The following is an 11161-nucleotide window of genomic DNA, read 5'->3' as shown; positions in this document are numbered from 1 at the left end:
GCGTTACTTTTGCAAGTTCCTTCCAATTTGTGGATGAACGATGTTCTTTTAAATCTTTGAGATGTTGCTGCTGTTTTTCTTCTAGATAGCAATGTAGCCTTTGGATATCTTGTGTAAGAGGTAAAAGTTGCGGTGCATTCCATTTGGCCCGGTTAAGCTGGGTTAATGCCTGGCCTGCAATATCAAACCTCCAACTCTCTAAATACAACTGTGCGAACTCCTCAGCATCTTTAATGGTTTCTTTATCTTTCTTTTTCAGTCCTTCGGACTTGATAAACATAGCCAACGAATGCAGGCTGTGTCCTACCTTGCGTGCAAGAGAGGGACATTGGTATATGCCAGTTTCCTCACTGAATCCAGATAGGTTCTTTGCAGCTCTGACAACCTGGGAGTACTGTTCAGGTTTGATGAGTTCTTGAATGGTCTTCACATGCATGATTTTTTTAGCTTCCAATAAAAGCCTGCCAAGTTCTCTCAGTTTTTGGCGTATATACTGGTGTTGACTAACTATCTTCTCATTCTTTTTGAACAACCTGAACCCATAATTGAGGATGCAGTTGTCTCCTTTAATTGCAACTGCAATCTTGTCCTGAATCATTACACTCAAGAACTTCCAATACGCGTCTGTATATTCCGATGGAGAAGGTTCAGCGAAAGCACACAATGCCTGAACTCTATTTTTACCTGGTTTAGTACTTTTGGGTTTGAAGCTGCAGACCTTGAAATGCCGCCACATCGCTCTTCTTGAGAACAACCCATAGCAGTGAATGCAATGTGCAAATTTATGTCCATCTGATTTTTTCCCCGGTTGTTTACATGGGATTAGTTTTCCTTTTTGTGTTTCCAAAACATGACTGTTGTGCTCGAAGTTTCCCTTATTTCGTATGTAGTCCAATTGTAGTTTTCTTTCCTTTGAGTTTTTTGGAAAACTGAATGCTTTCGCAACATCCAATTGATCTTGGTGTTTACGCCACAAGTGTCTTGACATTTTCTGGACAAACTTCCTGCAATAAAAGCAGAAATGTTTCTTGTTATAGCTTCTGGATCCATCATCTTTCTTTAAAGTTGGACTGACAATGATATACTGCTCTTCTTCCAGGGGCACTGAAACATCGTTTTCAGAATATGTTGCTATTTCCTTTTCATTCCCATCAACTCTGCTATTTGGAAATCTTTGTGTGGGATCATGACATCTTTCCAAAAGTCTTCTCTGGCTAAAGTCAAATTGGCTATGACTAGAGGATTCACTTCCACTTTCCCTGGGCTTAGACTTGCTCTGTCTGGAGGACTTGCTTCCACTCTCTCGGGAGGATCTACTTCCACTCTCCCTGGGCTTAGACTTGCTCTGTCTGGAGGACTCGCTTCCACTCTCTCGGGAGGATCTACTTCCACTTTCCCTGGGCTTAGACTTGCTCTGTCTGGAGGACTTGCTTCCACTCTCTCGGGAGGATCTACTTCCACTCTCCCTGGGCTTAGACTTGCTCTGTGTGGAGGACACGCTTCCACTCTCTCGGGAGGATCTACTTCCACTCTCCCTGGGCTTAGACTTGCTCTGTCTGGAGGACACGCTTCCACTCTCTCGGGAGGATCTACTTCCACTCTCCCTGGGCTTAGACTTGCTCTGTCTGGAGGACACGCTTCCACTCTCTCGGGAGGATCTACTTCCACTCTCCCTGGGCTTAGACTTGCTCTGACTGGAGGACTCGCTTCCACTCTCTCTGGAGGATCTACTTCCACTCTCCCTGGGCTTAGACTTGCTCTGTCTGGAGGACTCGCTTCCACTCTCTCGGGAGGATCTACTTCTTCTCTCTCTGGGCTTAAACTTGCTCTGACTGGATGATGCACCTTTGTTCTTTTTTTCCTTTTCCAGGGTTAATTCCATACTGCTATCACTTTCTGTGCTTTCATCCTTGGGATTTGGAATATACTCCTCTTCGCTACCTAAGTTTGAGTCATCCGATTCAAAGAGATTCATCTGAATCTTTAAAAACAAACACACATCTGTTAATAACTATTTTTGCAACATTAAATATAAAAAACCTGAGTATACTGATTGAACAGGCTCAGGATATTAAATTAAGAAAAATGTGTATGGACCATTTTCAGTACAAGTAAATTTACAAATTAGAAGAATCCCCATCAGACTCACTAGCAAGAGCAACAGACATTTGTCCCCCCCCCCCCAAGACTTACGGGACGGCAAGACCTTCTTCTCAGCTTCTTTGAATCCCTTTCAGGCTTAAAAAAAGGAGTCTCCTCTGCGCCGTCGCTACTTGAATCATAGAGACTGTGGGTAAAATCTCGTACTCTGTCCATCTGCAAAAAGGGAGACATGGAGATATTTTGCTGTATTTTTAATTGATAGGGAGACCATTCAGAGGTTGTCAGGTGAGCTAGACACCTATGAAAATTATTGACCAATATTACCCCTCCATCCACCTGCTGAGGCCCATGTCCAAACTGCCTTTCAGGTGGAGTAAACGTTGACAAAATTATTAAAAAAAGAGTAACGTTTCAGTTTTCATGCATTTGATTGTTAAATTGAATGACTTCACAGCAAATGATTCATCATAATGATATGGTGTCATTCCTGTAGACATGGAACTACTCAAGAGAGAGGGAGAGATTAGTAAATTTTCCGAAGCGTCTTCCTCACCTCACAATTGTCTCCCTATCAATTAAAAATCAGCAATCAGTCAGAAAAGAAGAGTTGAGCTCTCTAATAAATGATTACTGATTGATTGTTGGTGATCTCTATTTAATTGATAATTAATGCACCAGGCGAGGAGGAGGACGCGACCGGATTTTGGCAACAGAGACCGGCTGCGGCGTCCGGGAGTGATAGCGTCGGCCTACCGGGGTTTGTCCCGGTATGCTGGCTGACCAGTAGCCTACACCACTGGGCACGTTGTATCTTTTTTTTTTTTTTTTTTAAGAACACACCTGAGCGCTGATCACTGGACATCACTCCTAAAGGTGTTTATGCCAATCCAATAGATTCAATTTCAAATGAGTCCATTTAGATTCAGATTTTAAAAGCAATTGTTCAAAACAATCGATTCAGGTTCAAAGTGAATGATTCCCATTCAAATATAAAATAATTCAAATTCGCTTACTAGTGGCACAAAATTGATCACATAAACAAGTTAATTATATTGTTAAAATGTGTTTTGGGGCTTACCAGAATGCTTTTTGTGCGTCTCAGTGGTGGAACAAGTTCATCATCCGATTGATTGTTGGAATGGTTGCTTGGAGAAGCCTCATCACAAGTTTCTTTCACAACAGTTTCATCTGATTCGTACAAATGATCTGAAACATCTGGGCCAATATCATTCTGCCCTATAATAACATCCAGGTGTGGGGTGGGAGGTTCGTTTTCCATACCATCCTCATCAGTTTCATCACTATCTGGATAATCAACCAGTGAAAATCCTTGGACAGTAAATACCTAAAAATAAACAAAAATTCAGTAAGTATGGAATTAGAAAGTTTGGCCAAAGAAACATGGCATGGTCTGACTAAAAATCTAAATCCAGAAATGTGAACATCAGCCCTTTTAGACAGTGTACAATTATAAATGTTAAAATCAGTGTACAGCTATACTATAGTATTACAATACTATCATATAGTTGCCTGAGGAAGACCATTTGGATCGAAACGTTTGTTTTTTAGTCAATAAAAAAGGTAACTGTGAGCTTTAACCCAGTATGCAGATTTTCTTCTTTTTTCTCCACAGATGTTACCATAATGCATTAAAAGGTGCCCCACAAGAATGGCACTGGAAAAATGCCAGTGTGTGTTACATTACCTGGCCTTTACAACCCAATAAGGTCACCTGACTACTTTAAAGCCCCATGAGCATTGGTCCATGGTCCAATTGACCATTACAGGGGTTTTCAGTGCATCAAATTAAAATATTTAAAATCAAAATTCAAATCAAAAAGATGCTTTAAAACATCGAACAGGAACTAATAAGGTCATCTAATGGTGAAACAGCACTGAACTTCAACTGAGAGCATGGACTAAAAAGCAGCTCACGTCTATTCCAGGAGTTTGCAGTGGATCAAATCAAAATATTGCTTTAAAACATCGAACGGCTCAGATACAGTATACAATTACGAATGTGAAAATCACAGTTGAGGTCATGTCAGGTGTTGCCATAGTGCATTAAAAACAATTACAGTAAGAACTAGACGGAAGGGCCCCACATGGGTCAGACTACAGACACATGAGTGTGTAAAGGAGAGACTAGAGAAACAAATGTACTTGGAAGATGGAAGGACCCCATAAGAACATGACTGGAAACATGCCGGTGTGTGTGACATTACCTGGCCTTTAACAGCCAATATAAAGCCACATAGGCATTGGTCCACTTTAGTAATAGAACACAACCACATGTCAGCATAGATGAATGCGTTTGAATGTACTTTTACCTGTGTGCAGGTCTGATCTGGGTTTGGTCCATCATTTAGCGTCTGAGGAACAGGGCTGGTCTCATTCTCTACTGCTGTGGCAGGAGTCTGAAGGCCTTTCACCTGAAATAGACAGACAAGAAGAGTCTCAGAACTGTCTGAAGAGACATTCACAGGCTAATAAGGTCATCTAATGGTGAAACAGCACTGAACTTCAACTGAGAGCATGGACTAAAAAGCAGCTCACGTCTATTCCAGGAGTTTGCAGTGGATCAAATCAATATATTGCTTTAAAACATCGAACGGCTCAGATACAGTATACAATTACGAATGTGAAAATCACAGTTGAGGTCATGTCAGGTGTTGCCATAGTGCATTAAAAACAATTACAGTAAGAACTAGACGGAAGGGCCCCACATGGGCCAGACTACAGACACATGAGTGTGTAAAGGAGAGACTAGAGAAACAAATGTACTTGGAAGATGGAAGGACCCCATAAGAACATGACTGGAAACATGCCGGTGTGTGTGACATTACCTGGCCTTTAACAGCCAATATAAAGCCACATAGGCATTGGTCCACTTTATTAATAGAACACCACCAAATGTCAGCATAGATGAATGCGTTTGAATGTACTTTTACCTGTGTGCAGGTCTGATCTGGGTTTGGTCCATCATTTAGCGTCTGAGGAACAGGGCTGGTCTCATTCTCTACTGCTGTGGCAGGAGTCTGAAGGCCTTTCACCTGAAATAGACAGACAAGAAGAGTCTCAGAACTGTCTGAAGAGACATTCACAGGCTAATAAGGTCATCTAATGGTGAAACAGCACTGAACTTCAACTGAGAGCATGGACTAAAAAGCAGCTCACGTCTATTCCAGGAGTTTGCAGTGGATCAAATCAATATATTGCTTTAAAACATCGAACGGCTCAGATACAGTATACAATTACGAATGTGAAAATCACAGTTGAGGTCATGTCAGGTGTTGCCATAGTGCATTAAAAACAATTACAGTAAGAACTAGACGGAAGGGCCCCACATGGGTCAGACTACAGACACATGAGTGTGTAAAGGAGAGACTAGAGAAACAAATGTACTTGGAAGATGGAAGGACCCCATAAGAACATGACTGGAAACATGCCGGTGTGTGTGACATTACCTGGCCTTTAACAGCCAATATAAAGCCACATAGGCATTGGTCCACTTTAGTAATAGAACACCACCACATGTCAGCATAGATGAATGCGTTTGAATGTACTTTTACCTGTGTGCAGGTCTGATCTGGGTTTGGTCCATCATTTAGCGTCTGAGGAACAGGGCTGGTCTCATTCTCTACTGCTGTGGCAGGAGTCTGAAGGCCTTTCACCTGAAATAGACAGACAAGAAGAGTCTCAGAACTGTCTGAAGAGACATTCACAGGCTAATAAGGTCATCTAATGGTGAAACAGCACTGAACTTCAACTGAGAGCATGGACTAAAAAGCAGCTCACGTCTATTCCAGGAGTTTGCAGTGGATCAAATCAATATATTGCTTTAAAACATCGAACGGCTCAGATACAGTATACAATTACGAATGTGAAAATCACAGTTGAGGTCATGTCAGGTGTTGCCATAGTGCATTAAAAACAATTACAGTAAGAACTAGACGGAAGGGCCCCACATGGGCCAGACTACAGACACATGAGTGTGTAAAGGAGAGACTAGAGAAACAAATGTACTTGGAAGATGGAAGGACCCCATAAGAACATGACTGGAAACATGCCGGTGTGTGTGACATTACCTGGCCTTTAACAGCCAATATAAAGCCACATAGGCATTGGTCCACTTTAGTAATAGAACACAACCACATGTCAGCATAGATGAATGCGTTTGAATGTACTTTTACCTGTGTGCAGGTCTGATCTGGGTTTGGTCCATCATTTAGCGTCTGAGGAACAGGGCTGGTCTCATTCTCTACTGCTGTGGCAGGAGTCTGAAGGCCTTTCACCTGAAATAGACAGACAAGAAGAGTCTCAGAACTGTCTGAAGAGACATTCACAGGCCAATAAGGTCATCTAATGGTGAAACAGCACTGAACTTCAACTGAGAGCATGGACTAAAAAGCAGCTCACGTCTATTCCAGGAGTTTGCAGTGGATCAAATCAATATATTGCTTTAAAACATCGAACGGCTCAGATACAGTATACAATTACGAATGTGAAAATCACAGTTGAGGTCATGTCAGGTGTTGCCATAGTGCATTAAAAACAATTACAGTAAGAACTAGACGGAAGGGCCCCACATGGGTCAGACTACAGACACATGAGTGTGTAAAGGAGAGACTAGAGAAACAAATGTACTTGGAAGATGGAAGGACCCCATAAGAACATGACTGGAAACATGCCGGTGTGTGTGACATTACCTGGCCTTTAACAGCCAATATAAAGCCACATAGGCATTGGTCCACTTTAGTAATAGAACACCACCACATGTCAGCATAGATGAATGCGTTTGAATGTACTTTTACCTGTGTGCAGGTCTGATCTGGGTTTGGTCCATCATTTAGCGTCTGAGGAACAGGGCTGGTCTCATTCTCTACTGCTGTGGCAGGAGTCTGAAGGCCTTTCACCTGAAATAGACAGACAAGAAGAGTCTCAAAACTGTCTGAAGAGACATTCACAGGCTAATAAGGTCATCTAATGGTGAAACAGCACTGAACTTCAACTGAGAGCATGGACTAAAAAGCAGCTCACGTCTATTCCAGGAGTTTGCAGTGGATCAAATCAAAATATTGCTTTAAAACAACGAACGGCTCAGATACAGTATACAATTACGAATGTGAAAATCACAGTTGAGGTCATGTCAGGTGTTGCCATAGTGCATTAAAAACAATTACAGTAAGAACTAGACGGAAGGGCCCCACATGGGTCAGACTACAGACACATGAGTGTGTAAAGGAGAGACTAGAGAAACAAATGTACTTGGAAGATGGAAGGACCCCATAAGAACATGACTGGAAACATGCCGGTGTGTGTGACATTACCTGGCCTTTAACAGCCAATATAAAGCCACATAAGCATTGGTCCACTTTAGTAATAGAACACAACCACATGTCAGCATAGATGAATGCGTTTGAATGTACTTTTACCTGTGTGCAGGTCTGATCTGGGTTTGGTCCATCATTTAGCGTCTGAGGAACAGGGCTGGTCTCATTCTCTACTGCTGCGGCTGGAGCTTGGGTTTTTTTCAACTGGATTGCAGATAAAGAAGAACTCATTTTAACACACATCACAGATCAAAGATTAAATGCATTTCCATAGACAGTCAAGAGTAATATTAGAAACATGTTTAATATTGGAGAAATACAAAATTTGCTTTTGCAACAAAAAATTCAAATAAAGAAATCTCTATACTTCATCTAACCAACTCACCTTACTGCGCCAAGGCCATTTTGAATCACCATAGTTATAATCAATTTCATCTCCTATTTCTATTTTCTTCAGAGAAAAAAGGCACAAATGGGGTTTGTTGTCAACTATGATTTTTTTCATAACGCAATTTGGATTTTTCTGGTTGTCATTGACCAATCTTCCGAGAGATCGATCTTCTTCCGATGCATCCAGGCTGAAAAGTATCAGAAAAATGGTAATAGTTTTACATTCTTTTAAAAGTTTTATTGAAAGAGTTATTTTCAAAAGAATTTAAGAGTATTTGTGCTTCATTCATTCATCAAGTATTAAACCCTTGTTTCAGGGTTAACTCATAATTTCTCTAAATCAATACAAAACATCCATCTTTCAATGTTTACCATAAGTGATGATTCTGCCACTGAAAGTCAAAGAGAAATGTGCTTTCAATCTCGGAGTATTTTCTTGACTTGCATTCCTCCTGTGTGAGGAGTTTACCCCTGTACTCCAACACGAAGTCCCCGGGTTCAATGGGGTGTGCGGCAAACACTCCTCTTCCTACAATAATATATAATAATTAAACATTTCATTCTGGGACTCAAAAAGAGATACTACAGTATTTTCAAAGTGAGGTTGAGGTTCTTGCGTCTAGTCAGTGTATTACCTGCAGACAATGCTCAACACTCTCCCAGTTGTGATACACACTCTACAGGTAAAGTGCTTTTTTGATCAGACTTTATGTGGCCAAAAAATGTTTTTGATGCAGACCCACCCACATTAATGCATTACTGAGGTCCTGTCTATGCTCTGTTCGGTTCCCTTAAAGGAGTCATTACCTGTAATTTTCACTTTTCCACGAGAATCAATGTATGTTATGATTGCCTAACGATTATACACTGGCCGGGAACCTGATATTTAAAAGTGAAGCGTTCGTTTACCCCAGGGTTCGTAAACCAGCCCACGTGCACGCGCACTCAAACACGAGATTTTAATTTCTGGATACACCATATATGGACACCGCAGACCTATGCTGCAGGAAGCCCGCCCTCTCCCCCTCATATTTAGTCGCGAAAGATGCAGAAACGTAGTTACGCACACGTGAGTTGCTCTGTTGTTGACTGCCAGAATCAACATGTAACTTAAATGTGTTTTCTCTCCCAAGAACGGACCAAGCTGTCAGGGACCAGTGGATTAAATTAATTTTTAATGACGCGGTTCCTACAACCCTTCCCACTGGCTTAACGTTAGGTGTCTGTGTCTGTGCTAATCATTTTACGCCGGAATCGTTCACAAATTTGAATGTCTAAAAAACCACAACGTGAAACAAGGCAAAAACACCACATGATAGCAAACGTTGATCTCACTTCCATCGACTCTACATCTTGCCTTTCCAGCTCAGGTTCAGAGTCTGGCTCGTGCATTTACGGTTGAATCCCGTAGGTTGCGGCCAGGTCGGGTTCATTCACAACTTGCGCCATGATGTCATTTTGGAATGATATGCTGAAGTTACCTGCGGTGTCAACCCCCCTCTTTCCTGCCACCAATCAACGCGCCCCTCATTTGCATTATTAAAATGACCGTCCACGACAGCCAAAATATCGCATCAGATCTCGCGAGACAATAATGCCTTCAGAAATAAGGGTCAGAGGAGCTCTGTGTTAATTTTTTTAGAAGAGCCTGAAAGACTATAATAGAGCGTGGGTATCCAAGGTAATACTAGGTTATGACTCCTTTAAACTGAGAGTGCCGTGTACCATTTAGTGCAGGTAACACCAGTGAAGCGTAAGAACATCATGCAACTCAGACTTTTGACATAGACAGACAGACAGATGTACTATATTGATCCAAAACTGGAAAATTACATTGTAGCCGCAGCAAGGCATGAAACTAAATATTAAATAGCAATATAAAAAACAGAAAGTAATCCTGATTTACAAAATAAATATAGGACACAGAAAAGCAATATAATAAACGTATATACAACAAATAGAGAGACTGGTTAAATAATGTATTGTGCAAATGAGTTTTAAAGACCCACTCCGATGAAAATCATGTTTTTCGTGTTGTTAACATGTTCTTGTGGCATTTTTCTAAAGCTAGAGGACATATCTTTAGAAAATTAAGCCCAAAATTGCATTTTTGAGTATTTCTGCATTCAAATGGCTGTGAACCAATGGCAGTCACTATAAGGCAGCCTAAAACAGACTGGAGTTGTGATGTAATAACTCTGGGGGGGGCCACAAGCTCCTGCCCCACTCCACTCAGGTTCTGAGGAGTAGAGAAGACGATGGAGGATCAACACCTGTGTGCTTTAGTGGGTTGCAGTGCTAAGAAGAGAGATATTGGTATTAGCTTTCATAATTTACCGCAGCGCTGGCTCCGCCCACAACGCAGAGGCGAATTGCTAATGAGCTACTGCCGCTCTGCAGAAGCAAAGTCCTGGAAAAGAGCACATGTTTTTGATTTGGGCTAAAAACTGCATAATCATAATTTAAAGACCACTGAGAACACTTTAAAATAGCTCAAAAGATGATCGGAGTGGGACTTTAAGTTGCAGTGAACGAAAGGTGCATTGAAATTCGGATTCTCAAGTGCAATAACTTTATTAATTACAAATTTGTAATAATTGGGGTTTGACACCCAGAGACTGTGAGGAAAAAACTGTATGCTGAAGCAGAAACAGAGAAGAAGAAAGTGCTACTTCATGGTTCCTGCATCATTTTAAAAATCAAAACGAATGCTTTTCAAAAACCTTAGGAGCTCAGTAAATGAAAAATAAGACCCAACAGGCCAAGGGAAACAACAAGAAAAGAACTGAAATTCATACATGTGAATGACGACATCTACTTTTAATGTTTTATAATGCAGATGTTTTATCCCTATTAACTTCGCCCTTTCCTTTCCATGTCACTTATTTGGGATCAATCAAGATGAAAATTTGCCTTAAACTCTAAACTGCAGCTAGTCTACCACAGCAATAGGCTCTACTTCTCTGGACACTTCAGTAGAATATTCTGACAAAGCACTCTGACAATCTTGCCTGGGCTGTAAAGTATCACACTCACTTCGATCACTGTCTGTCTTTGACAAAGGCAAAAAAAATAACAAATCTTCAGCAACTTACCTTTGTAAGTGTCAATGAATCTCGGCATAAACCCATCCTTGTCAGTGCAAGACAGAATGTATGTCTTTGCATCGTCTATAGGCTTCTTTCTCCTCCTCCTTGCGGACATAATGGCTCTGTGAAAATAATTGTAATTCGTACTTAGTCAAGGCAAATCTCACAAAAAGGTTTTTGAAAAATAGCAAGTCACAAAAAAAATCTATTATGTAAAATAAATAAATAAACAGACATTAATACAAA

General features: G+C 41.0%; 1 protein-coding gene across 1 annotated transcript in view; it reads right to left on the bottom strand.

Moving 5' to 3' along the window:
- Positions 1 to 825: 825 nt before the first annotated feature.
- LOC307003207 (uncharacterized protein) overlaps positions 826 to 11161 on the bottom strand; it is a 12792-nt gene continuing 2456 nt past the window's right edge. Inside the window, exons 2-13 of the mRNA XM_079621386.1 lie at positions 10922 to 11037; positions 8199 to 8355; positions 7822 to 8014; positions 7539 to 7640; positions 6918 to 7019; positions 6297 to 6398; positions 5676 to 5777; positions 5055 to 5156; positions 4434 to 4535; positions 3182 to 3448; positions 2194 to 2316; positions 826 to 1004 (exon numbers count right to left, since the gene is read on the bottom strand). Of these exons, the coding sequence (XP_079477512.1) occupies positions 966 to 1004; positions 2194 to 2316; positions 3182 to 3448; positions 4434 to 4535; positions 5055 to 5156; positions 5676 to 5777; positions 6297 to 6398; positions 6918 to 7019; positions 7539 to 7640; positions 7822 to 8014; positions 8199 to 8355; positions 10922 to 11030 (1500 nt within the window). The 5' untranslated portion in view covers positions 11031 to 11037 and the 3' untranslated portion in view covers positions 826 to 965. The remainder of the gene's footprint in view (positions 1005 to 2193; positions 2317 to 3181; positions 3449 to 4433; positions 4536 to 5054; positions 5157 to 5675; positions 5778 to 6296; positions 6399 to 6917; positions 7020 to 7538; positions 7641 to 7821; positions 8015 to 8198; positions 8356 to 10921; positions 11038 to 11161) is intronic.

Source organism: Phoxinus phoxinus (assembly GCF_949152265.1).
Source record: "Phoxinus phoxinus genome assembly, chromosome: 8".
Taxonomy (NCBI): Eukaryota; Metazoa; Chordata; class Actinopteri; order Cypriniformes; family Leuciscidae; genus Phoxinus; species Phoxinus phoxinus.
This window is presented reverse-complemented; position numbering and strand designations above follow the sequence as displayed.